Genomic DNA, 27,218 nt, shown 5'->3' on the forward strand with positions numbered 1-27,218 from the left:
AATTAAGCAGTTTCTCTATGAAATGTTATCTAATTAAACAATCCCCAGGATTAGAGTAAAAATTAGGATATTTTTCAGCTGTAGGAGTAGATACAGATGTGTTTAAAAATAATTGCTTACCGAATACTGGCAGCATAACAACAACAAAGTTGTTGTTTAACTTTTCGTGTTAATATTGATACACGAGCGTTGCGAAGGTTTCAAGGTACGAGGGTTAAACAAACTTTGCTACCGAATGAATCACAAAAGTATTAATAACACCAACGCGAGGAAAATACTATAAAATATTTTTAAATTACGCTCCTTTCCATAATAATCTTGTAGACTCAACGTCCATAAATACAACAATATTCGTTACTTTCCTGTGTGTGCTACGTCTTGGTCTATAATATTATTGTAGATATCTGTGGATTATTTATTTTATGAGCTCTGAAAAGGAGGAGCGTGAAGTTTTGAGACTTATCTCCAATTAGTTAAATATATATAAATAAAAATGGAACAAGCTAATTATTTCAAGCAACCAGGCGGCCAGAAGCTGTCCCATATCAACCATCAGTTTGTTACGCGTAGAAAGTGTGGTGTGACTCGATCACTTATAACTGTCACGTACATTCATTTGTAACTCCGGAAGCAAACACGTTTAGATCTTAATGTGATATACGGGTAAATGGATTTTAATACTTTCTCATGTCATAACTCGTTTTCCTTCAAAATATTCAGATTTTCATTTTTATTACCAATGTGATTTTGGAGTGTATAAATAATATTCTTTTAATTGCTTAAAAGACGAGAGCTGAAATGTCTAAACCGTAATAAACTACATTCTCACACCGACGATCGAATATTTATTTATTAATTTTATTCATTTATACTTTATTGCACATAAAATAATAAGTACAAAAGGCATTCTCAACCACTGGGTCAAAAAGAGATGTTTTGTTAGATGCAGGCTTTGTAAGTACTTGAGAAAAATTAACCGACATCACTACCTACAATTTACAAATTAAATACTAATAATACAAATTAATATATAATTAATATATTGATTAATATTATAGTGTTGTAATTATATTTAATCCCAGGAATGGCACGCAAAGGAAACCGTATAACATTATGTACTAATTAATACTTAGTACAGGATGGCAATAAAGAGGATACGGGAGCTGAGATTTAAATATTTTAGGTGAATATATCCGACTTCCGTTAGGAAGCGGTTTCTAAAACTAGTGCGATAAGGACAACGCCAGGTTAGGCTATAAATCCTGCGAAAAAAATTAGTTGCGTACTCGACTGTTTCCTGCTCCAAAACTTAATCAAATGTAATGGAATTTTGAGATCTAAATGGTAATTAAATTATCCGTGTCGGACTGTTTTTGTTTTTTCGGCTAATTGATGTCAGTTTTAAAACCGATGCTTCTCTTTGCGGCCTAGTAAATTGGGCCGTTTTTACGAATAGTTGAAGTACACTAGCGCCTTTAGAAACAAAAATATTAAATAAAGCAAAACAGCCCAACACAGATAAGATATCACCAGACCACTTAGGAAACAGACGAGTACGTTTGTATGGAGAAATGAACACTCCTGTTGCCTCTTAATACAATAACTGCTAGTTACGAGTAGATAGATAATATTAAAATCGCTAGTCGCAACTAATATACACCGAGCTGCAGAATAGCATACCTGCCAATTTTATGAATGAATTCCATTCAATAAGTGGATATAGCCTTTTGCAGCTAGTGTTCAGTAGCATGACTTCCTTTTAAAAACAAAAAAAATTGTAAACACTGCAAATACGAAAGCTCTTAGAAGTTAACCCTACTCACGCTGGCAAGGAGAAACTCGCAGTTAGCTAATGCCTGCTAATAATCGTTATTGTGTACGTAACTACTGCCTTGCTGATTGCCTTAGGGTCCTAAAGGCAGTTTTTGCTTCAGTGTTCTGGATTAATATTGCTCTTTTATTCGTTGGAATAAGAAACTAAGTGATTGGCATGTCAGTTTAATACGCGAAGATACTATTTGCACACTTAGTTTTATTTCACAATAATATGATACGAGTATGATACTGTATGACAGAAGTAACGACATTAGTATATAAAACTTTTGTCTAAATTTCGTCACAGACATTTAGTAAGTTTTTCTGCTGTTTGCAATTTATTTTAAAGTTCTTATCTTAACAACTTAAAAACTTGTATATGATTCCGAGTACCTACTGAGGAGTTTGTAATTTAAACATTTTCGTTTATAATAATTCACAACGTATGTATATGTAGGAGTAAAGTTCGTTTCAAAACGTATTAAAAAAGAATCTCCTATTTTAACATCTCTACAGTAACAAACAATTACACAAGTACTCTACTTTACATACAAACTATGTTCCCCATTTACATATATTTTTTTATACCTTTGAGAAAAAAAATTGATCGCATAAAATTCGAATAATTTCGTATCTGATTTCCCATCGCATTTCGTTCCGCTTCTGAATAATTTATGTAATAGAACAAATATAAAAGGTGTGGTAGTGTGGACTCCACCTTAAATAACGAGTATGAGTGGGACAGTCACGCCCCTATTTGCGGTTAACTAGGTTGTGGAAAATACATTAATGTTTGGATAATTCTGGGTAATAATCAAAATCCCGAAAACAGGATATGGATGCTGCGGATGCTGCCATCAAAATTCGCACTCCAGGTGCAGTTATGATTTTTTTTTAATCAATATTGAGGCATTCTGAGATCAGGTAGGTCTACACTGTATAAATAAATTCACGCGTCGCGTACACTTTCTCAAGTGCGAAGCCAAAATATAATGCATCAAGGCACTCTTTACAATGCAATCATTTAGAAGAATAAAATGGCTTTGCTTTTTATTTTTAATAATCAGGAATACGAGTATTTTATTAGACTTAATGTTAGGTAGTTAAAATTCAGGAAACTATAAGATATGACACATATCTGAAACCCTTCGTTGCGAGTTACTATGACGATAAGGTTGGTTCTACTGTTTGTGACATGTTAAACTGCCTTCTACTAGAGAAACACCACGGAACTCCCTGGCTAACAGTTTCCCTTAAGCGGTAACTTTATAGGCACAATAGCATTTTTAACTAAAACTCAAAATGGCTGCCGAAGTGCTGAAGCCTCTCAAACCGCATCTAATATCCATACCTACGCATAAAATAAGCAAACACGTATAGTCAATGGCGTAACATTACACCCTAACGCTTTTATTGGTAAATAGTCGCTAACCTACATAAGGTTTCGTACAGACTGACAGCCCTTCTCGTATATCACAGAGTGACACTCTCGATTTTAGATGTAAAAAACTGCCAAGAGTGCGCCGTAAAATTTTACGAAGGTTCATTTGCTATTGCAGATAAAAGTTGACGGTATAACATGGCGCGATGAATACCTAGTCAAATTTACCCATGTTTGAAGTCGAAATACCAAATTCAATTTCAATACTATGGCAAAGATTTTATTCAAAAAATTGTGTAAATTATTTTTCCTACTCCTCTACCGTTATCCGTCATTTATGCATTCATTAACACGAATATAAGAACATACATAAAAGGTTTCAAGAAAAGTCTATATTGTCTATTCCTCATAACAGCTCTTGTGCTTTTAATCGCTATAACGTTACTGCGATTAATGGCTACCAACCTAACAAAATCAAAACGAATACATTTTTAAACTAAGTGCATTGCTGCCAACTTACAAAATATTCATTTGGTTGCATAGTAAAAACAATTACTTCATAAGTCAGAAACGCGCATGTGACACCCGTAGCAACACCCATAGACTACAAAGACCGCTTAGCGTTGCTTGTTAGTCTCCGTAGGCTACGGTGGCCAAAATCGAGAAAAAACTGTCCAAAAATTTAATTTAGCAAGTAGCAAGTACCAGGGCCTCATGAGTTACGAGAAGGTGTCGCTGACCGGCCGGCCGCGGCCCGGGGCGGGCCGGGCACGTAACAAGGTACGAGTATGCTTGCGCGTCTTGGCTATATACTTTTGCTCTGTTTACCTACATTAAGATTTATTTTTGTTGACTCGTAGGAAAAGTATTGTATGCAACGTTGTATAAGTAGGTCAAAAAATGCTCGTGGCGTATTCCTTTACAATGTTCGCCTACGCCTTCGGTTCCGGCTCACATTGTAACTCACGCCACTCGCCTTTTTTGACCCTTCTTATACAACTGTTGCATAAAATACTATAACAATGTACCAAAGAGAATTTTAAAATTGCAAAGTTCCCATGAAATGTTTTCGGCTCTTTTTCTGCACGTTCAAACCTTCTTTCAGTGGACTGACTGGGACATTATGGATTATCTTGTCAAAAAAGTGCAGCTCGTTTACTTTTTACGAGTATGACTTATTTTAAAATGTTTATTCGGTTTTTATTAAGCCAGTGCTCACACTAACAAACAGCAATGGTACGCACATATTAAATATAACTATTATTGATAAAAAAATAAACCCTCCCACACGGGTACACGACCATGTCATTGAAGCTGCGACTGAATGTGTTCATTATGTCCTACTATGCTTCGTAAAAACCTTGCTTTTGGAAAAAAATATGTTTTTTTTTATGCGTGTGGGGTGTGAGTGGGGTACAATTTAGTCTTAATCCAAATTAATAACAACACGAATACTGGCACAAGTAAGATCAAGTGTCTTTGAGTTAGCGGGTTTAGGTAAATTTGTCCTTATAATTAACTTAAACGGCTCTGTGTTCTCACGAGGTCTCATGGCAACGGCCGCATAATGAAATAGTCGTCTGTAAAAAATGGAACCCTAATAAATATCGATAACGACGGAAGTAAAGTTAAGTGACGCGGAAACTTGTCTTTTGGCGAGAATCGAACTCCATTAAGGTGTAAAGTGAGTCGGCTTGCGCTCGAGACATCCTCGCCTGCCGACAATGTTAGCTTAATACATTTTGACTTATTAGAAGTTGCGGGTGCGAGTCTCTTTAATAAAAAAGGAAGGTAAAAGTTTGTAAAATTTGGGCAAAAGTAATTTTTCGATACGATATTTAATTCATAAATATTTTTTAGGACGGTCACCATGGCCGTAGTTGTCAGAGTCAGTAACGAGTATAGGCGTTTTTCGAATATTCCCTGTGTCCTGGAGCCTCCGGGTTTGTGCCGTTCGGATGACAAAAGGGTCTTACAGTGGTTTATTAGCAGATAGGTCGGTGCCTCTTATGGGAGGCAACAACGTGTGTTAGCATCTGATTCACACCATCAATACTTCTGGTTCGGCTGCGGAGTATGCGTAGTAAATAGAAGCATAACACCAATGTTTTTTTTTTATACCACGACGGTGGCAAACAAGCATACGACCCGCCTGATGGTAAGCAGTCACCGCAGCCTATGGACGCCAGCAAAACCAGAGGTGTTACATGCGCGTTGCCGACCCTTTAAAAACCTGTACACTCCTATTTAGGGTTCCGTAGCCAAATGGCAAAAAACGGAACCCTTATAGATTCGTCATGTCCGTCTGTCTGTCCGTTTATATGTCACAGCCACTTTTTTCCGAAACTATAAGAACTATACTGTTCAAACTTAGTAAGTAAATGTATTCCATGGACCGCATTAAGATTTTAACACAAAAATAGAAAAAAAACATTCAATTTTGGGGGTTCCCCATACTTACAACTGAAACTCAAAACCCATACGTGTGGGATATCTATGGATATAATGGACACTTCCAAAGTGGTAAAATGTGTGTCCCCCCCCCCCCTGTAACTTCTAAAATAAGAGAATGATAAACCTAAAAAAAATTTATGATGTACATTACCATGCAAACTTGTGACACTCACAACTCTGTGACACCTGTTGTGAAAAGATGTTTGTTAAATAGTCCATGACCTGTTATGACACTGGTTACCATACTCAGTCGGACCTTCCCTAGTTGAAGGAGCGCCCTTTCCGTTGATGCCAGGCATGGCTTCTTTTGCCTGTCTGCATACAGTCTGGTTCAGCTAGTGTTTTGTGTGTAGTTTTCCTGTACGTGCCAGCAGCATTGAGCGTACCTTGCTATACGGTATCGGAAGAATCGCACTCGATCCTTGCCTGGCAAGCTCGTCCGCAGCATCGTTACCTTGGGATCACACTGTGTCCCTTGATCTATTGTAGGGTGATCTTGTTATTATGACATACCTCCATTAGTCGTTCGTGGCATTCGTGTATAAGTTTGGATTTAACTATATGGCTATTTAGAGCTGCTCTACTGTCGGAGAGTATGCGGATGGAGGATCCTACTACCTTCCTTGCAGTGATGGCAGCCGCCGCGTTTATGATGCCCATGCACTCAGCTTGGAATACCGAGTTATGGGCTCCTAGCGGAGTGGTGATTGACATGTTCAGGTCTTCTGAGAAGGTTCAAGAGCTCGATCCGCTGTCTGTTTTGGACCCATCAGTGAAGATTCTCAGCTCCCGGGGATTGAGTCCTTCGTGATTGTCGTCCTCATATAACTGTATTTTGTACTTTTTGTCGAAGATAGCTTGTTTGTGAATCCGATCCGTGCCTGACCTGAGCACTGGAAATTCGTGATACACTTTTTCCAGGCATGTTGTGTGAAGAGCTCCTGTGATGTTAGACCATATCTTAAGGGTTCGCAACCTTACCGCTGAGAGACTGGCCTTTTGCTGTATCTCCAATACCGCAGTCTTTTTTTGTACCTCGCCTTGGCTTCATAGTACATAGTTATCCCAGTCCACTTCGGCCGTTGTGTTCATGGCCCTGTTGAAGAGTCTCCTGGTTTTCCGCCGGAGTCTCTCCAGTTCCGCAGGTGGCACCTTAGCCTAGTAGCCTAAAATTGACAAAACCTGTTGCTGATTACATCATTTGTAAGTAGGTTGCCTATCGCTGATTTGCTTTTGTGTCTATGAACTATGGATGAAGTTTTGGACTTATTCCTACTTAAATATTTTTCTTAACTGAATTTACTTCAGCATTATGTTATTTGAAAAAAAAACAGTGTCGTTTAAGTATTAAAACGGCAATCTAATCGCACTATAATTTATATTTTAATGTTCGGAAGGTACTCAAAATGTTACAAGCAAAAGAGTTATTATTAAAATGATATAATGTACCTAATGGATTTACCTTACCTTGCAAATAGGTTTTGGTTTGGTGGCTCTATTGTATTGCATTAATAGAAATACACCTCAGAGTACCTAACTACCTCTAATAGTTTTAATACTCTCACAAGTAAAAATAATTAGTTAGCTACGTCATTCAAGTATCATATAGTTATTTTTCATTATCACCCATTTTTTCCTTCTTTGTATTACTGATTTTATTTGTACACCATTTTACAGCAAGGGTGAATATTTTATCATTTGACATAAAATATAGGTTATAAAACGGAGTTTAACGACATTGGGCGTGGTAAATAGGTCTCATAATGAATATTATGTTTACCAGTTTCCAGGTAACGTTATTAAAATATAAAATTGCATTTTGCTATATCGCCGTTTCGAAGAAAATAATTATAATTATTTTCCGCTAAGGTATTAATTTAAATTTACGGTATTTGGATAAGTTCACACATTTTTTTGACGTACTGTAAACTATAATATTTGTTGCTACTTAAACAGGCGTATTCTAATTTTAATTATAGACAGGATATGAATTCGATGTGGATTGGATCTGTCAGTGTCAAAAGTAACATAATATATCTTCAACCAAACACATTACTTTTGATGCTGACAGAACCGATCCGTATCTAATTGTATAGACATGGGCCTGCTAAATTTTGTAAGAAATTAAGCTTGGCAAATAACCTGAAATTTTGATGTGTATTATGTTAATTTAACTCAATTACTACAATATCTGTATCAACAGTGCCAAAGGTGGAAAAGCGATAATAATACGAGACGAATATTCGATTCTAATTTAATAAAGTTGGCACAAAAATAGATGATTATTTTAACACTGATTCTATAAAATTTCCCACTCTGCGTAACCGCGGAGAATCGCCATTGCGTTGCTTATTTTTTTTATGGTACGTACATATATTTTTTTATTTGTATAGCTTTTAATAATCCTCGGTGTCGCTCGATCATAAACCTATATTACCTGCCACACACTGACAAACCAGAACAGATTTAATAAACTTTTTATGGTTCTGTCATTGAATGAAAATATCCGGAAAACTAATTCCTACCGTCATTGCCATAATAATAGAATACAAACATGACAAGTAATTTTTACCAGCACGTGGTACCGCTCTATCCGGGACTATTTTTACGATGTTTGTTTCAACTTTTCTCGGTTAAGTTCCGACGGCTTGATTAAAACAAGGAAAATAATATTTGTTTATGACTCTCTTTCCTCATACAGAGATAAACAAAGTCGGTAATATGAAAATGTTTTTATTAGGCAGGAGATCCCGTTGCTACTGTATAATTACGTTTTTTTTTTAATTCGAGATAAATTGTTTGCGTAGAATTTTGGAATTTGAATATAGGATAGGTATATAGATATATATGAATAGGGTTTTTATACGCTTGTAGTGTTCTGAGATATGTAGGAGACTAGTGTTACACGAATGAAATAAAAGGAAAACAAGACCAGTTTTAGATTACTAATGGAAAAATACAGGAAAGGGCGTATATTTCAATACGCGTAATCAAATTTGTTAATGCGGATACATCTAATAGCTATTACAGTATGTTATTACTTTATAGCCACTCAATTGCTTTTGGTAACTTTAGTTACCAGCTGTCACCCTTATTTTATTATAATAATAGAGGTCACTGCAAAATATGAAGCATGTGAGTGGCTATGGTAATATTAGTGTGAATTATATTTCCTATCTTACACTTTTACAAATATCCATTTGTTAAGGGGCTGTAAACACCCAATTTCGTTGAAATGAATGTTACTTAAGCAGTTTTTTTAAGAAAAACTTTTCGTTTTAGTAAAGTAAAACAAATATATACTTATGTGTTAATATTCATCATATTTCAAAGAACGTGAACAAAGAACATACTCGACATATGATTGAAAGATATCGGCTCAAAGGAAAATAATTGCAATGATTGGTCTTAAAGTCGCCATTATGGTTCTACTCATAGGTATGTCTTTATTTTTTTGAGTTATGGATCTTCAATTAAAATCACAATTTCAAAACATTTATAACCTAACCGTTAACGAGTAATATTACACAAATAACCTACATTTTTTCCAATAGTTTTCTTATTATCCCCTTGCCCAGGCCCAGTAACAGCGACAGTACTATCAGCGCCAAAACGAGCAAGCCTTTTCTTGAAGCGCTTCGTCGTTTTTTTTAACCCTGATAACTTGGGTTTGGATTATACCAGATTACCAAAATTCTCGGGATATAATGTGTGATGTGATGTGAACTAATTAAGTATAGAAAAAATCATTTGCACAGCTCTCATACTTTAGATTTTATTCATATCTATAAACCTGATTTCGTCACTGACTCACTCACTCACTGATGATCATCAAAACCCTTAGGGTACTTCCTGAAGTCCTAAGCAGCTGAAATTTGGTATGTAGGATAAGATTAGTATTGTATTATAAAAAAATATGAATAGTGAATAAATTTTTCACCTTACGCCCATGTGACGGTACCGAAACGGTCAAACCGTATATTTTGACTAAGGTGTAGAGTTTGTGAATTGAGGTTTTATAGAGTTAGAAGCTTGTCTCTCGCAAGCTCTCTGAAGCAAGAGATCTGATCTGATAACTTTTTGACAGTGCGAGCCTTATGGTTTCGTCTTGGCAACATTTTACATTAAAATGTTTTTGATGGGAACTCAGTTACTCAAATACAAATAGACAGCGATATTGGTAGCTTTTTAGGTATTGTTTTTTGATTGGCAGTATCATCGCAAGTATGGTTCAGAGCTCTATTGTTTTCTTAGTAAACAACGCATATTTTGAAGTCTACCAAATTAGCACCCCATCGAGTTTTTTTTATATAATTATAGCCGTACTTTAAGGATCCACTTGTTATAAAATGCGTTTTAATCCCTACAACACAGCAATTTTAAGTACTGTTAAACCTATAAAATATCCAAAATGTATCGTTATTCCAGTTATGTCACAACGTCGGTCTTTAAAACATGGGACAGTAAGGACCGTTCAATCAAACTTTATCAAATCCAGCTGATTCATTGAAACACGATACCAAGTCGTTTGACGTCCAATACTCATTGGGTAACAGATGGATATTCGATAAATAGGGATCATAAAAAGCTATCACCTGTCCACTTTCCTTATGAGGCCGACTAGCTCGTAATTAATAAAAAATAAAATCTGTCGAGCGAAGGCCTTAAAACGCATTTAATTCTTGATAAGGGTAACAAATTGGATAAAGATAGCACGCCTGAGACGGAGATCGTAAGTGCATTGCTGTGATAAGTCGCGTGTGTGACTGTGAGAGTTTTGTGGATATGACAACTGAATTTAACTCGTTTAATGACAGGATATGACATGGCAATATTTTTTTTCATCACACTTGCTCGTATGCTGTGTTACTGTATGCCAGCATACTGAGATAGAATGAGCTATATTATGCCCTCGGGCGTAATCTTTTTTTCATTACGCCTGTGGGCATGATGTTTTTTCAAGTAGGTATAAATGAGTTTTACTTTTAAAATACTGAGTTTATTTATGTAAGTTTATACATATTTAATTTGTTTAATTTAATAGCCGATTGATATATATTTACACAATTTTCAATCGTCGCCGGATAGGTCTGTTCCTTCGATGCCTAACCTGTCAAAAATGACAATATGGTGGAAAAATGTTTGAACTGTCACCTTACTTAAGAATTAGTGTGAACCACGGGTGGTACAAGAATTACGAACTCGTGTTAATCTGTTAATGAAGAAAAATTAACATTTTGTTCGTAAATTCTTGTTTTCCACCCTTAATACACAATGTACTATTGTTATAAGGTAGACACTAAAATTCTCTTAAAGTAATGATCTAGTGAATAAACAACAAACTAACAAAATTTGATTTTATAAATGCATTAAATACTTGCGTCATTCAATGATTTCTGATACTCGCAAAAATATTGTGAAAATGTGTCATTTGAAATGATTACTGTACTTCAAATAAAAAAAATGTTTATTTCGCTGCTTTGGTGAATCGACTTAAATTTCACACTCATATGCAGCATGACGAATAAAACACTAATCCTTTTTAAAACTGATCCATTCTATTCTTTACTTTGGCCTTCACGCACTCACTTTTCAGTACTGTATCGTTGATGTTTGTAATCTTAAAATGTCAAAGGTATTTAATTTGAATATCATGCCACGCCTTATCGTACAGTCGTATTTTAAAATTTATCGATGACTTATCTACGGCGAGGATAAAAGCGGTCGGATAAATGATACTAAATAAAAAAGGACCAATCTGAATAGGATAGTGGATGTTCGCTTCTCCATACATAGGTTGTCTCCATTTTTCTCTTTGCAATATAAATAAATTTTCACCACACTAACTGGTAAAGGCCCTCTTGATTGTTCAAAAACGAATGAGAAAGTTGCATTTTATCCACATGTGGGGCAAAGTAATCAGATGCAAATTTTGAGTTGTTTCCTTATGTTAGCTAGTAGAATTGACTTTTAAATGATGATTTTGAATGATTATTTTTTTATCACGTTCAATTGGATTTGATTTCATTTGATTTTTTTGGTATTTCATAGTTAGTAGTTTCCTCGTGTTGGTGTGGTGTTTTGTGTTTCACTCGGAGGCAAAGTTTGTTTAACCCTCTTGCATTGAAACCCTCGCAACGCTCAAGATTCCAATTCTCCTCTTCCAATTTTGAAATCTTTCGCTTGCTCAGGTATCAATATTATCACGAGCGGTTAAACAACAACTTTGCCCCCTTGTAAAACAAATAACGATTGATATTGCCATTATGTAAAATATTTTTTTTTATGGTGGCGCCGACCGTCTACTTTATATATCAGTAATTCGTCTATTGCGTATGAAATAAGTATTTTAAGTGTAGATGTAGTAGATTCACAAAAGTTGTAAATTTTGGCACGGCTAGAAATATATAAAATATGTACATAGATATAAATGTAAATTATTAACCTAGTCTAGAAAGTTTGGAAGTGATGATTATTATTGTGGTAAGGTATAACCTTTATAGTAGTTTACCTAATATAAAAAACTTTGTTTCGAATAACACACATTGAATATGGAATGATGTAATTATGTAGCTTTAAAATAACTATAAGTAAGTTTAATTTTGTTTAGTATTTCAATAGTAGACTAAATATGCTAAAATGCCTCACACTTTGTAAGGTCATTATTGTAGGTTACCTTCTTGGGGTGAAAATACAATGAATTGCAAGTAACCATGGTAAACACCTAAATAAAGGATCTTCTGAATACAGCTAAATAAGTCAAGAATAAAAAAAAATCGATCTCATCAATGGTCGCTCAGTTGTAATAAGTTGTATCGTTCGGTAAGTAAGCAACCTAAGGCAACTCTCGAGCTGAGTTTTATTTCTTTAATTAAAAATATAGTAAATGGTGAAATATTCGCTACTGACGGATTTGATTGTAAAATAAAACTTTAAGATCAATCTGAAGATGATCAAAGAGATGCTTAATTACATGTTAAACTAATATTCTGCGTTTGTAGTTCTTCAGTTTTAAGATCGCTCATTTCTTAAGCTTAACAGTATACTTGATATAGATCATGGAGAATGACATATCATAATTATTAATTGTTTCGTTGAGTTAATTATAAAGCACGTGTTACAATAGCGGGTGATAAAGCATTTAATTATTTTACATTAAAAATTAAAATACCTGACCTCACAAAAATTTAAATGTACTTAGCCAACCGCTAAAGTTAACAGACTAAAAATATATTTAATATCGGTAGATAGTCGAGCAATAGAATAGCTTTAGACGAACGCATTTCTATCATGCTATCCGATGTCTGCTTACGACACCGATATCAACTCTTACGGATGTCTCATTGTGTTGTCAGAGCGTGATCGTATCAGATTCACTATATCGTACATTATTTTATTTCACTACCAAACGCCACTACTTATATAAAATGATGTGTTATTAAATTCGTAAGTTAACTTACTTCATTTTAGCTTTTATGGGCATTAAAACAAGTTATTAAGCTAATAAATACACATATAATGGACTAAATATGTACAGCTCATAAATTTCAACACTAAATTTGTTTCCGATACTAAAACATGTTCGTACAAAATAAAAATCGATTGAAAATGATAAACGCCCGTAAGTCACAGAGGTTCGGCTTTAAATAGGCATTCAGATTCCGAGATAGTGATTCTTCCATAAACACGTTGTATGGCGTCCCACTTTATTGTCATATGGCACGGCATGGAATCGTAAAAAGCCGTTACTGTAATAAATTCTCGAGCATGGTTAGGTGTGTACAGACTTTGAGAACTAGCTTAAAACATGCTTGCTATCTGTTTAATACAAAACATATAGCGTGTAAGCTTAGCTTAAGTTATTTTTCTATATAGCAACATATTTTGTAGTTGCCCTACAATTTGCATGTGGCAACTCTCTCTCTTCTTCCTCGATCCGAACCGACGACACGTCCCGCGATCACCTTGTGAATAAAAGTTCATTTAAACTTAAAAAGCGCATTTTGTATTCTCCATGCGCAAGTGGTCCTTCGTTGCAGTGAAAAAAGTAAATCAGTGTTCGATATTTCGGCAAAGTAGTGTTCGCGGCAAGTGCGTGTGCGAGCCATGTGCGAGCTGGCCGTCTATACCGGCTGGTAATTCGTCGTGGTGGTGCCTAGGCTGGCACTGCTGGCCTGCAACTTCGTTCTATCTATAATAGAACGAAAATCATACACGGATTGGAGAAAAGAGCATCATCAAAAACCGCAAGTAACTCGGTATAAGTCGAAATTTTCGACCACCGCCATTCCTCATTTTTAAATAAGGAGTGAAGTTTGCGCGACCCGCAGCCATCTTGCAGAACTTCGCAGCGGTTTTTGACATTTTGTGTCAACTGTCACGTTTGACATTGACGTAAATAAAAATCAAAACAAAGTGCTATCAACGTCTTTGTGCATTCGATTAAAAGTGTTTGTGCCTTCGTTCGTTATAATAAAAAACATTAAAATGTCTAGCGATATGGATAAATTAAAAAAACTACGCGTTATACGCTCACAGTGCAAAGGAACCATTACAAGAATCGACAGTTTTGTCAAGGATCCAGAAACTTTGGCAGCCGCCAGCGCCGATATATTAGAGGCGCGTAAAGAGAAGCTCATTTCCACCTTAAAAAATTACGAAGAGGTGCAAATGGACATCCTTAGCATTGATGAGAACGACGGTGAACAGGTGGGAGAGGTTGAAGACAAATATTATTCTATATTAGCCAAAATTAATAGCTCCCTTAAAATGCTAAACACGAAAGTGACTGCGGAGTGCCACAACGCATCCACATGTAAGTTGCCCACAATCGAAATACCCTTTTACGATGGAAAGGATTTCACTAAATTTAAACCTTTTTTCGACTTATTCACAGCTGTCATTGATCAGAATAGCTCACTATCTGATGTGCAAAAGCTTTTTTATTTGCGAAAGTACCTACAGGAGGATGCGTTGGCGGTTATTTTGAATTTACCATTGATAAATGAATCATATAAGGAAGCAATAAAATTATTAAAAAAGAGATTTGAGAACAAGGCTAGATTAGTAGCAAACCATATAGGTATATTATTAGATATTTCTAGTATACAAAAAGGCACAGCGGCTTCCATACGAACATTTGTTTCACAAATTAATCAACAGTTGCATGCATTAAAAAATTTAGATGAACCCGTTGATAAATGGGACATGCTTTTAATATCAATATTGACTCGTAAGCTAGATCAATTCACACACCGGGCTTACCAGTTAGACCGGGACTCTGATACCATGCCTACTATGGCTGGTTTCATTGAATATTTAGAAAAGCGTGCTATAGCGCTCGAAGATAGTCATCAAAATAAACATAGTACCTACTATGATGGTACCAACAAACATTTAAATAATAAAAGTACTTGCTATGAAGGTACTCATAAATCAATACCTAAGGTCACAAATGTGGTATCGAAGTCGTTACCGCCCTGTAGGTATTGTGCTAATAAAGACCATCAGATATATAACTGTCCCATATTTAAAATGTTACCTACAGCTCAAAGGCAATCTTATGTAAATGAAAAGCAAATGTGTAATGTATGCCTTAATAATCATGATGGTAAATGTAAATTTAGTTTTAAATGTAAAATGTGTAAACAGGGCCACAACACATTGCTGCATCAGGAGCGCAATGTGAATGTGGACAACCCCAGGACAAATAATGATGTCAGTCAGCAGCCACTATCATCTGATACTGGTGAGTTTGAAATTGAAATTGCTGTTAATACTATTTTAAATTGTGTGTCAGATAGTGGTGTTTTGCTGCCAACCATAAAAGTCAAATTACTAACTAATAATAATGAAGAGGTGGTATGCAAGGCATTACTAGACACTGCATCTCAAGGCAGTTTTATAAGGTCAGATTTGGTAAGCAGGCTTGGCTTAAAACCTGTAATAGAGCCAAACAATATTATTGGTTTCCGTAAACAACTATGTGAAGTAAATGAGTATGTAATTTTGACTATTCAATCATGTAAAAATAATGTTAAAATAATATTGAAATGTCATATTAGTGATGAAATTACTTCCAAACTGCCTCAAAGATCATTAGATGTATCTAAATATCACATTCCAAAAAATATAACTTTAGCTGATGACACATTTTACATGACAAGTGATATTCCTCTGTTGCTTGCAGCCAACATCTATTTTAAAATATTGTTGCAGGGTTGCATAAAAACTGAAAATGGACCGGTATTCCAGAATACCATGTTAGGATATATTGTCGGAGGAAGTATTCCTGAAAAAGGTACCACATGTAATATTGTAACAAATTTAGTCAATATATCTGATGGTGAAAAATTGGAAAATGTAATGGAGCAATTCTGGCTTTCTGAAAAACTTCCTGAAGTGGAAAAATCTACAAATGATGAATTTGTACAAGCTGAAAAAATATTCCAGGACTCTGTTTCAGTAAAAGACAATAGATTTTATGTTGATATGCCATTAGCTTTCCCCATGGAAGAGTTAGAGTTAGGTGACTCATTTTCTGTTGCCTATAATAGATTCATAACGTTAGAAAAAAGGTTCAAAAATGATCCTTTGCTATTTGAACAATATAAAAAATTTATTGACCTGTACCTGGAACTAGGACATGCAAAGATAGTTGATATAGAGGGTTATGATTTAAATGGTCCTGTGTTTTTTCTAGGACACCACTGCGTGTTCAATCTGTCAAGTCGAACCTCACATCATCGTGTGGTCTTTGATGGATCGATGAGATCTAGAAATGGGACATCGCTGAATCAAGTCATGCTGAACGGACCTGTTGTACAGAGTGAGCTCTTTGACATTCTTATTTTGTTCAGGACTTATCCATTTATTTTAACTTGTGATATTCAAAAGATGTTTCGCAATGTTTTTATAAATGAACATCAATGCGGACTTCAAAACATTTTATGGCGCGATTCGCCCAAAGACCCTATCAACTGCTTGCAGCTTCAAACTGTTACATACGGTTTAAAATCAAGCACATTTTTAGCTACAAGAGCTTTAAAGGAGCTAGCTAATATGCATAAGGACCAGTTTCCTTTGGCCGCTCAGGCTATTTATAAAAATACATTTGTTGATGATGTGCTGACTGGTGCTGATGATGTGGAGACACTTCAGGAGCTGAAAAGGCAAATTGTAGAGCTTCTAAAATTAGGTAGTTTCTCATTACATAAATGGTGTTCGAACCATGCTCCAGTTTTGAGCGATATACCAGTTGAGCACAGACAAATTGATAGTGTAGAGATAGGTAAAAATGACACAGTGAAGACTTTAGGTCTTACACTCGAAATAAATTCAGATAAATTGAGTTTCTCTTGCCCTGCAATTGATGAGGCAACAATACTGAACACAAAAAGAAAAATTCTCAGCTTTATAGGGAAAATGTTTGACCCACTTGGTTTAATTGGCCCAGTAATTGTGGTGGCCAAACTATTCATGCAAGAACTCCATAGCTCTATGCGTAAAGATTGGGACTCTACAATCCCAAATGAACAATTCCTATACTGGGCAAAGTTTTTAAATAATTTAATGCAAATGGGTCAAATCAAAATAGAAAGATGTGTTAACTTTAAATTGGTATCACATGTAGAGCTAGTAGGATATGCCGATGCATCTCTTAAGGCTTTCGGGAGCTGTCTCTACCTAAGAGTTTTTATGACTGATGGCTCGGTTCAAGTGAACTTATTATGTTCCAAGCCCCGTGTGTCGCCACTTTCTAAATCTCACACTATACCTCAATTGGAGCTTTCTGCTGCTCTACTTTTAGCACAATTGGTAGGTAGAGTCAGTAAGATTTTAAATGATAGAGTTCCTCATAAAATATTTCTTTATAGTGATTCTCAAATTGTTTTGTGGTGGATCAAGACAGAGGCAGTAAAAAGTACTGTATATGTAAAAAATAGAGTCAAACAAATTGTAGAGCTTACTGAAAAATCACAATGGCTGTATGTTAGGTCAAAAGATAATCCTGCTGACTTATTATCAAGGGGCGTTGAACCGCATAAGCTGCAGGAGTCTGATCTATGGTGGCATGGTTCGCCTAGTCTTTGTGATGTAAATTATACACATGCAAATTCTGAAGAATTTAATTATAACGATTTCATGACACATGTAGACTCGCATGGCGCTTCATTTGATGCGTCTTCTGACGATGTAGAGGGAATTTTGTGCCATACCACAAATATAGAGCCTCTGGATTTATTAAGAAAATATTCTAACATCAATAAACTTCAAAGAGTTATAGGTTTTATGTATAGATTTTATAATAACTGCTTGAACAAAGACAACAAAATTACAAGCAGTTACTTAACTGCAAAGGAATTGCGTGACTCTATGACGAAGATTGTACGTTGCACACAGGCAGAGCATTTTGGTAAAGAATTAGTCTTGCTCTCAAAAAATAAGCCTGTGTCAATTGGTGATCAATTAGCGTTTCTAGATAAAAATGGTGTAATTAGGGCCGTGGGGAGACTGCAAAATGCAGAGAACCTGTCTTATGACAAGCGGCATCCATCTATACTTCCAAAAAAACTCCTCTATTACCGATCTCATTATAGAACGAGAGCACTTGAGACTTCTGCATGCAGGCGCTAGACTAGTATTAGGGTCTCTATCTCAGAGACATCATCTTGTGAATGGTATACGGGAGGTAAAAAAGGTGGTGCATAAATGTATGAAATGTATACGAATGAAAGCTGAAGCGGCAAAGCAGTTGATGGGAGATCTTCCTAAAGAAAGAATCACTCAGAGCAGACCCTTTCAGCATGTAGGAATCGATTTCTGCGGTCCGTTTAACGTAAAGGTCTCTCGCATTAGAAAACCTATTATTACTAAAGGCTACATTGCGCTTTTTCTTTGCTTTGCTGTAAAAGCGATTCACTTAGAACTTGTTTCTGATCTCACGACTGAAACTTCCTTAGCATGTCTTAAACGATTTATTTCTCGGCGTGGAATGCCCACAAATATATTTTGTGACAATGCAAAAACCTTTAAAGGTGCTTGTAATACGTTAAAAGACTTGTATGACCTATTCTCCTCCAAAGATTGTAGAGACTCTGTCTACAAATATTGCTCAGACAAGTACATAACATTTAATTGGATACCGAGTTATTCTCCAACATTTGGAGGAATTTGGGAAAGTGGCGTCAAAAGTGTAAAACACCACTTCAAAAGAATAGTAGGCAATCTATGTTTGACCTATGAACAACTTAACACTGTAATCATAGAGATTGAAGGAATTTTGAACAGTAGACCTATACTTTCTGCTATTTCTAATGATTGTGATTATATAACTCCTGGACACTTCATTTGTGGCGCAGCCTTAACAAGTTATCCAGAAATTGATCTCACGGAAACTTCAGTAAATCGGGTTCCATTTTGGAAAATGTGCACTAAAATTAAGCAAGACTTCTGGAAAACCTGGTCTCAAAGTTATTTGACCCAACTTCAAAGCCGCCCCAAATGGAAATACCAGCAAACTAATTTAAAGGAAGGTGATTTGGTAATTGTAAAGGATATAAACACCTCTCCATTAAATTGGCCAATGGCTCGTATAGTAAAAACGTTCCCTGGTAGGGACGGATTAGTAAGGGTAGCTGATGTTAAAATTAATAATAAGATATTTCGTAGAGCCATAACTAAGTTATGTCCTTTACCTGTATTGTAGTTTTAATAACTTCTCTTATGTTTAGATTCCTGTTGGCGGGTCCAATCTTTACCTTTATGTAATTGCCTGGCCCCAACTATGTTTAATACAAAACATATAGCGTGTAAGCTTAGCTTAAGTTATTTTTCTATATAGCAACATATTTTGTAGTTGCCCTACAATTTGCATGTGGCAACTCTCTCTCTTCTTTCTCGATCCGAACCGACGACACGTCCCGCGATCACCTTTGTAATAATTTTTAATATAAAAGTGAATAAAAGTTCATTTAAACTCAAAAAGCGCATTTTGTATTCTCCACTATCAAATAATTTAACATTCATGACATAAATATATGATAGACTTTTTTTCATCAGAAATAGCACGAAAAATTTGATTTGAGAATCACCCGAATCTAGCAGCCGCTTAGCTAAGTTACGTTCTCGTTTTAAGGATCAACATTCTTTTCTTTGTTTTCTTTTACGTCCCCAAAAAATCTGAAGGAGTGGAGCTTTTTGTATGGGGTGAAATTTAGTTTCTAATTTTCTCAAGAGAATTATAATCTACAGCTAAAAATACATGCAATAGCACTCAACTTTTTTTATTGATTTGATAAGAGACAAAAATAGAATCGTTTTTCTAGAAATCGAAGTAAACTGTCCATAGTGAGGACGTACACCCAGTTTAAAAGTGATTAGCATATCACCACAGTTGTCGCGTTTAAGTCAAAACTCGCGTGCGGGTGACCATCGTCCTGCGGCGAACTATTTAAAAAACGTATTTTTAAAGAAAATACGTGAAACTTGAGTCCTTTTTTAACGGAGGGAAACCTCATTTAAATTTATTGATGGCACCGTTAACTTGTTAGCGTGTATGTGCTATTTATCATGAAAATAGGACATTGTTTATAGGGTAATATGTAAATGTTAGACACGCTATGAAAGGGATTGTTAAATTAATGCAATTAAAGGCGTCGTCAAAAAGGTTTCACTTAAATGTATGTACTTATAGTAAACACTCCTATGATATTACTGGCACCAGTAATGAGATGGAGTAGAAAATCCTGCAAAATAAGTATTTACCATCAGTTTTTATACGCTGGCAACATTTTACTATAAACAAGAGTAATAAATCTGCTTAAGTTAAATTTTTATTGATATTTTAGTTTCAAAATTAATGGCACCATACATTCCATGACTGGATCTAAAAAACATAGTTTTAATTTGGTTTCAATATTGAAACCAATTGCAGCAGCTATGATTAAATACATCGAAAACATAAAGGACGAATAGGACATTCAACTTTTAACGCAGAAATCGGTAGAAATTTTACAGGTGTCGGTGAAATATCGAAAATACTCCAAATTTTCTCTTAAATGTCCCATGATAGGTGCTGTTAACATAATTTCTTTGTTTTTTTTAGTAGTGAAACGAAAAGCCTATATACATAACTAATACAAATCAGAAATGAAAAATATATTAGATAGGTAATATTTATCCTTGCTTAGACACGGATTTTTATTACATTTAGCTGCGACCACGTTCTAATACCTAATTAATTGAGATTCCATTGTATAAATGTATATTGCATAGTTTGGTTTCTGTTATGTGGTGGCGCAGCCCAAATATTACATTCCAAAAGGGAGACGTTACCGGGGGTGCCTTGATGGAGTTTCACGTTTAAAAATATTACAGGCGGTAATAATAATCACGACTGGGTTTACATATGTAAAAAATGATATAGATATTGTAAAGTGGAGTCACCCCCTTTTATTTAAAATGTAATGCGTAAATTAAAGCTGGCGATGAAGTTGACTTTCATAATTTGTGTCACGATCTAATGAAATGCGTGGAGAATTATTTGAATAATTTCTTTCAAAAATTGCTTTTTTTTCGCTATCTGCTATTTCAGTTACATTCTTAATCAATTTAAAATAGTTTGCGTAAAATTGTTAAACGTATCCATCACCCATATAACCTAAAAAGGTTTAAAACTATTTCTGTACCAAATTGCAACTAAGACAGCACTCTGGATTGAGCAAGACTAGTCTATTTGCGTATTAAATTTGCTTATTGGATAAATAATTTTAAAAATGTACAAACTCCGCTATTTTCACTACCTCATGACAGGACCCCTATGTTGAGGCTTAATGAGCGTTACCTGTCCACAGCTTTAACATACGCTTGTAAATGTGATTTTTGAGTAATTAGTCCGTTTGCCCGCTCATATATTATGTGGTAAACGGTTGCCTTTTAATTTGCAAAGGACTGCGATACGTGCCCGTTTTTAATACTACCTACGCTTTTAAACAGTTTTGATAAATGGTTCTTTGAAGTATGCGTAGAAAGTAATCGCCGAGGGAGTTATGCTGTGAATGCAGTTTTTATTACATTTATTTTCAAATTAAAAACGGATTTTTATATGGACGGCATTGTTATTTCGCTCTATTAGACACTAAAGTTAAGGTTTTAATTTATCTAAGTAATATAAAGATAAGTGCCTATTTCTAGGATTTTGCGACCATTTCACGGTTGATTTTATGATTATTTCAATTGTATAGTATCTATAGCACCCACAAGTTTCCTATATTTCATCGAATACCGATAAGACACCCTCAATTTAAAAGGTTTCCCGAAGTAAACAAGATCGTTACCGCGGCGTACTTACAATGTCGTCACTTTACGGTATCGGATAAGTACAGAACCGGCCGTAAACAACCACGTTAATATCAAATTGACGACCATTTCTGCACTCGAAAGTTCTTACATCGCGAATTGATTGCACAGCACCTATCGAGGTTTAAACCCACGCAACACTATCGATTCGCCACGCGTCCCACACGACCAACATAAATCAAACATACATCCTCACTAACGAACGTAGTTCAAACAGTGGAATCGAGTTATATGAATAAAAATGAATGAAACAATGGTCGAGGCTCCATGGTACTTCAATTTGTCAAAATGTGTCAGGATGACACTGTTTGCGCGTGCCGCTGCGGGTCTGAGTTCGGGATCTACCGACGCTTTCAATGAATATTGTATTACGAGCAAAAATGAAATGAAAAAGTGAAATTGAAGGGGGAACGTGAAAAGAGAGCCGAGCCCGTGGGCTATCGCTGGCGACAAGCGGGCATAGGGAACAATCTTTCAAGCTAACGAGCACAGATGAGTCGAACGCTCAAGCAAACTAGAATAATTTTGCTCATGGACTACATACATTTTTTACAAATTTGGACGTCGCAGACACACTGGTCAGCCTGAGCACGCGACACGCTTGTGATAATAAGCAATGGCAATACACGGCGAGTTTTGCAGTTTTGTTGAACGGTGACGTTTTTAGTTTTAGTTGGTGCGCGTCTGTCCTTTGTTCTGTCTATTCGTGTGTTTATTCGGACGGAATAACGGTATGAGACAAATAACAGCTTAGTTGAATCTGTTTGGACACATACAAAAACCATATATTTAGACAAAAAATATTCAATTAAAAGTTCCAAATATCTCGTGTGAAAATATCATGGGAGCTCAATAAAATTTTGATGTTTGCTGCACTGAATTGCTCTAAAGAACAGATTTGACCTTTCGAAAATTGTCGAATTCGAATATACCTAAACATACAAAAAAAAAAACGATAAATCAAAACAAAATCCAAAAACAAACAGCTAGCCATCTAGGTTAGGTTAAACGGCAATTACTTACATCAAATTATTTGTTAAATTCTGTACTAAATGAATTATTTCTGCTTTTTTATGTTTTTTATTAAATATACAAAGTAGATTTCACTTTGATCCCTACACTAAGCTATGCCTGTCAAGTAGGATGACACTATATTTTGTTTCACAATATAAAGTATATCATGCCTCAGGGATCGGAACTGGTTTTTTGCAAAAACATCGAAATAACCATATATTTCGGTTTTTTTTATACTCTAAATGTAGGACTCAGTTGTGTTTTCAGATAACGACTTCGTATTATTATATTGCCTAATTAGAAATGAAGTAATTAACAAAGAACGAAAAAATACCGTTTTCGTTCCCATACAAAAAATAACGGTTTCCGATCCCTGTCGTGCCTAATAGAAACTATGCTACAATTTAGTTAATTTTATTATAGCCTCTTTTTAATCCAACCTTTTAATTAAAACACTTTCCACTTTTTCTGCTCTTGGTGATCTTGCGTCCACCTTATCCACTCCAATGATCTGGCGATCGAATGCTGTTCGTGTGTAGAGCAAGTTTGGTAGCCTTACCTAATTTATCGTAAGCTTCCATAAGTGAATTAAGTTCTCATACGAATGTATATTTATTTAAATGTTGTGAGGTTGTTATTTCAAAACTTTGTATATTTTATGATTGAAAAATGTCTTATTTGCATAGCTAAACTGTTGTTAAACAATCGGAGATCATTTAGTCTGTTTGTAGTTATTTAGCTTCGTGCTCGTCACGCTGTCTGTCGGCTTAAAACACGAGAATCGGCTTTGCAATTAGTTCACAATGTTCCCCGAAAATATTTGCATTTTTATTGAAATTCTGATGTCACAGTTGTGAACACTATAACAAAAATCGACGGTTATCTGCGTATTTTAGTGTGTTTATTTACGACACAACTTTCTAGTGGATCTAAATTACAGATTTATGAATTGGATTGGGGACTTCACATACGCCTTTGAATTTCTTTGCAGATGTATGCAGGTTTCCTCACGATGTTTTCCTTCACCGAATAAAAGCATCATTCATTCATTCATTTAACGAAAAGCTAGTGGTAAAAAAATTAACAATCATGAAAAAAAATTTGTTCATTTTTCATTTGTTAGAAGTCTTTGGTTAAGAGCATTCTAAGATTTTCTAATAACGTTTCACACCTAGTCAGGAAATTAATTCTGATGTAAATAATATATTTTTTCTGAAATACGAGAATTTTATAGCTTTTCTTTACGTTCCATGAAGGAAAATCGCGATTATTGCCCAATCACGTGCATGGTACACGCCGGAGGCCTAGATAATTTCATTCAAAAATTAAATGTAATTAAACAAAATCTATGAACGTAATTTTTATTTCTTATCTCTAAAACCGACGGCGTTGCAACGTGTTGATCCGTATAACTAATAAAGATAAAGATAGTTTATTATTCAAGTAGGTATATTAAAATGCGCTTATGAACGTCAAGTAAAGCTACACCGGCTCTAACCCTACACCTCTGACCCGAGATTTAAATCCCTCCTCAATTGGAGGAGGGTATCCCAATATGGATTGGCAAGAAACTCGGCGGGACACATCTTTTCAAAACATTACATCTTATAATTATCATGCATTAAATAAGAAAAAAATACAATTTAGGTTACCAAAGAAACCATGCAATTACATACAGTAGCTACTTTTCTCACACAATTCAATTCAATTTATTCACCGAAGTAAATTATTTTTACAGGGAAGTAATTTTCAATACTGTCACATTTGTATTCGTGAACACACATAGAACGATTCATTTATATTGATTTGTGGCTAAAATATCTCATGATAAAATAAATTTCTTCCAAATGTCAAATGTAAGCAAAGTCAAATTGTTAACGTTTTTCATATTCTGTCGATTGCCATGCCACTATAACTACCCCTTTGCACGCCGACCTTGCAATTAAAGCAATAATAATACAGTATTATTTTCTTTAATTATTTTGTGAAAAAAGTGTTTACTTAGTTAGGTACCTACAAACAATTCTTAATAATACCTCGACTGAACCTTTAAAATGCACCCCGCTTTTTCATTCATTTTAAAATCAGAACAATTAAACGCACGGAATAGGGGTTAGGTGCTATCTGAAGGGTGCATGCTTGGTTGAAGTGTGCAAAATAATATTTCTTCCTCTTCTTAAATACTAAAATGAATTCAAAACATTTAAGCATAAGACTTGTTTTTGTCTACAGCGGGACCGTGTTACTGAAACGAGCGATCAGTTTTCCGCAATTCTCGTGAGTTATGATCTGACGGATTTTTCACGAGGAAAAGCTTGCATCGGATTATTGTACGAACAAAAATACGTCTTACGACGTTTGAGCACCGGCTAAGATTCAGTAAGGAATTGGTTAAGCACTTAATGGTTATTTTTGCTTGCAGGCGGATGGAGCGTGTTGATAATTTAGCGTTTAATGAAGCAAGCCTGCTGCGTTTCTCCGGCGGAAGATGGTAGAAAAATGGTCGTAGTGAATGCAAATTTTCTCCCTTATTGTTTGGTTTATTGTCTCGTTTATGAAGTGAAAAATATGAATACATTTGTCTGCTTTTAGATTTGTTTCGCATTGAATTAAATTGATCAAACTTGAATAGGTTTTATTAATCAATTGCCTGGAACGATAATGCGTTACTGTATTTGATTGTTGTACTTTAATAATTAAAAAAACGATATTTAATTACAATTGTCACATTGATCATTTATGCTCTTCATACATATAAATTGAGCGTATTTCTTTTATGCACAGGCGCAACTTTCATGAAAAAATTTCAATACCAAATAAAAGAATTAAAAAAATTATAAATGTAATTAAAATAATATATTTAAAATAACACTTAAAATTAACACATATTAATTATGTGACATACTTTTGTGATTTATTATCCACCGCACACAAAATTCAGCGCTGCTGATTTTCAGTGGATCCTTAAACTTATGACCTAAACCTTAAATTAAGAAATAAATTAAATACGTTACAACAACAATATTTCATAAAAAAACAAATTAGCCTTTTTTACTTCCACAACAAAGACGACTAAACCTCCAAACCAGCACGTGTTGACAAATTTTATACAAAGATAACTTTGTATACAATTTTTTTGTTGTTGTGCTCTGTATATAAATACAGAGCACTAGAAATATACATGCCTACATACAAAAAGGTATATAACATTATCCTTATTCCACTGTCGGTAGAGTAAATAATATCGTCAACATCGTACTTAAACTTAAGTACCTATACTGAGTCACACATCCACCATTAAATATCAAGACAGCAAGTTTTGCTGAATCACGACCCAAAACTCGAATATCACCGGTCTGACCGCCCGAAACTTTTTAATTGTAATGGAGATTAGCGGCTATCTGATTCAGCTTAGTGTGCGCATTTGTAATAACATTGTTATTTTCGTCCGTTTGACAGCTGTGGGCGGTGAGATACACAGATAAGGTAAGAGCGACGAGGCACAACTAATGCGAACTAGAATGCACGACTTCAGCCACTGGTCTTGAACCACGTCTTTTGTTTTAAACATAGCTTACCATTAGCATTAAAAAAAGGTAACTAATTGAGAGAATATATTAATGTCAGGTAGCCATTTTGATACAGAGAATCTTTTGTGTACCACCATTTAACTTATTGTACAATCATCTCGTAACTCGTAATTTAAAGCTGGCCATACACACTACGGTATGCCTGTGCAGTTTTATCTACTGAGCGTGTGTGGCATTCGACTGTGCAGTTTCCTATAAGTACAACTTTAACTCTACAGACAAAACTGCGCAGGCATGCCCTGTCTATGGCCAGCTTAATTAATAGATTTGTTTTTATTACTAAATCTATACGTGTTACTTGAAGGATATTTAACTCGTTGTGGTAATTAATAGATCATAATTATGGATACTTGTGGTATTATGCTCTTTGGGAAAGGTCTTAAAAGTAAGTTTACGGAGATACAATTAACCGTCGATATACAATATTTATTACTATATTTATAATTAGTATCTGAGTGAGTACAAACATTGTATAAAACAATGTCAACAAATAAACTTCTCCTAATGCGTCAACATTATCAATAAACTCACATCGACTCGGCACCCCTTCAAACCCTAATACAGTCATTAGAAAACTGCAACTCATGTTGGCAATTCATGTATTT

At 35.1% G+C, this 27,218-nt stretch overlaps 1 protein-coding gene across 1 annotated transcript; it reads left to right on the top strand.

The window, feature by feature from the left end:
* The first annotated feature begins 13,678 nt into the window (after positions 1-13,678).
* LOC133523120 (uncharacterized) lies at positions 13,679-25,518 on the top strand. The gene is made up of 4 exons (XM_061858629.1): positions 13,679-15,398; positions 15,869-17,467; positions 25,256-25,353; positions 25,446-25,518. Exons 1-4 carry the CDS (start codon positions 15,339-15,341, stop codon positions 25,516-25,518), a joined length of 1,830 nt encoding a protein of 609 aa, XP_061714613.1. The 5' UTR covers positions 13,679-15,338.
* Positions 25,519-27,218: the final 1,700 nt, after the last annotated feature.

This window comes from Cydia pomonella, chromosome 11 (assembly GCF_033807575.1).
Source record: "Cydia pomonella isolate Wapato2018A chromosome 11, ilCydPomo1, whole genome shotgun sequence".
NCBI classification, from domain to species: domain Eukaryota; kingdom Metazoa; phylum Arthropoda; class Insecta; order Lepidoptera; family Tortricidae; genus Cydia; species Cydia pomonella.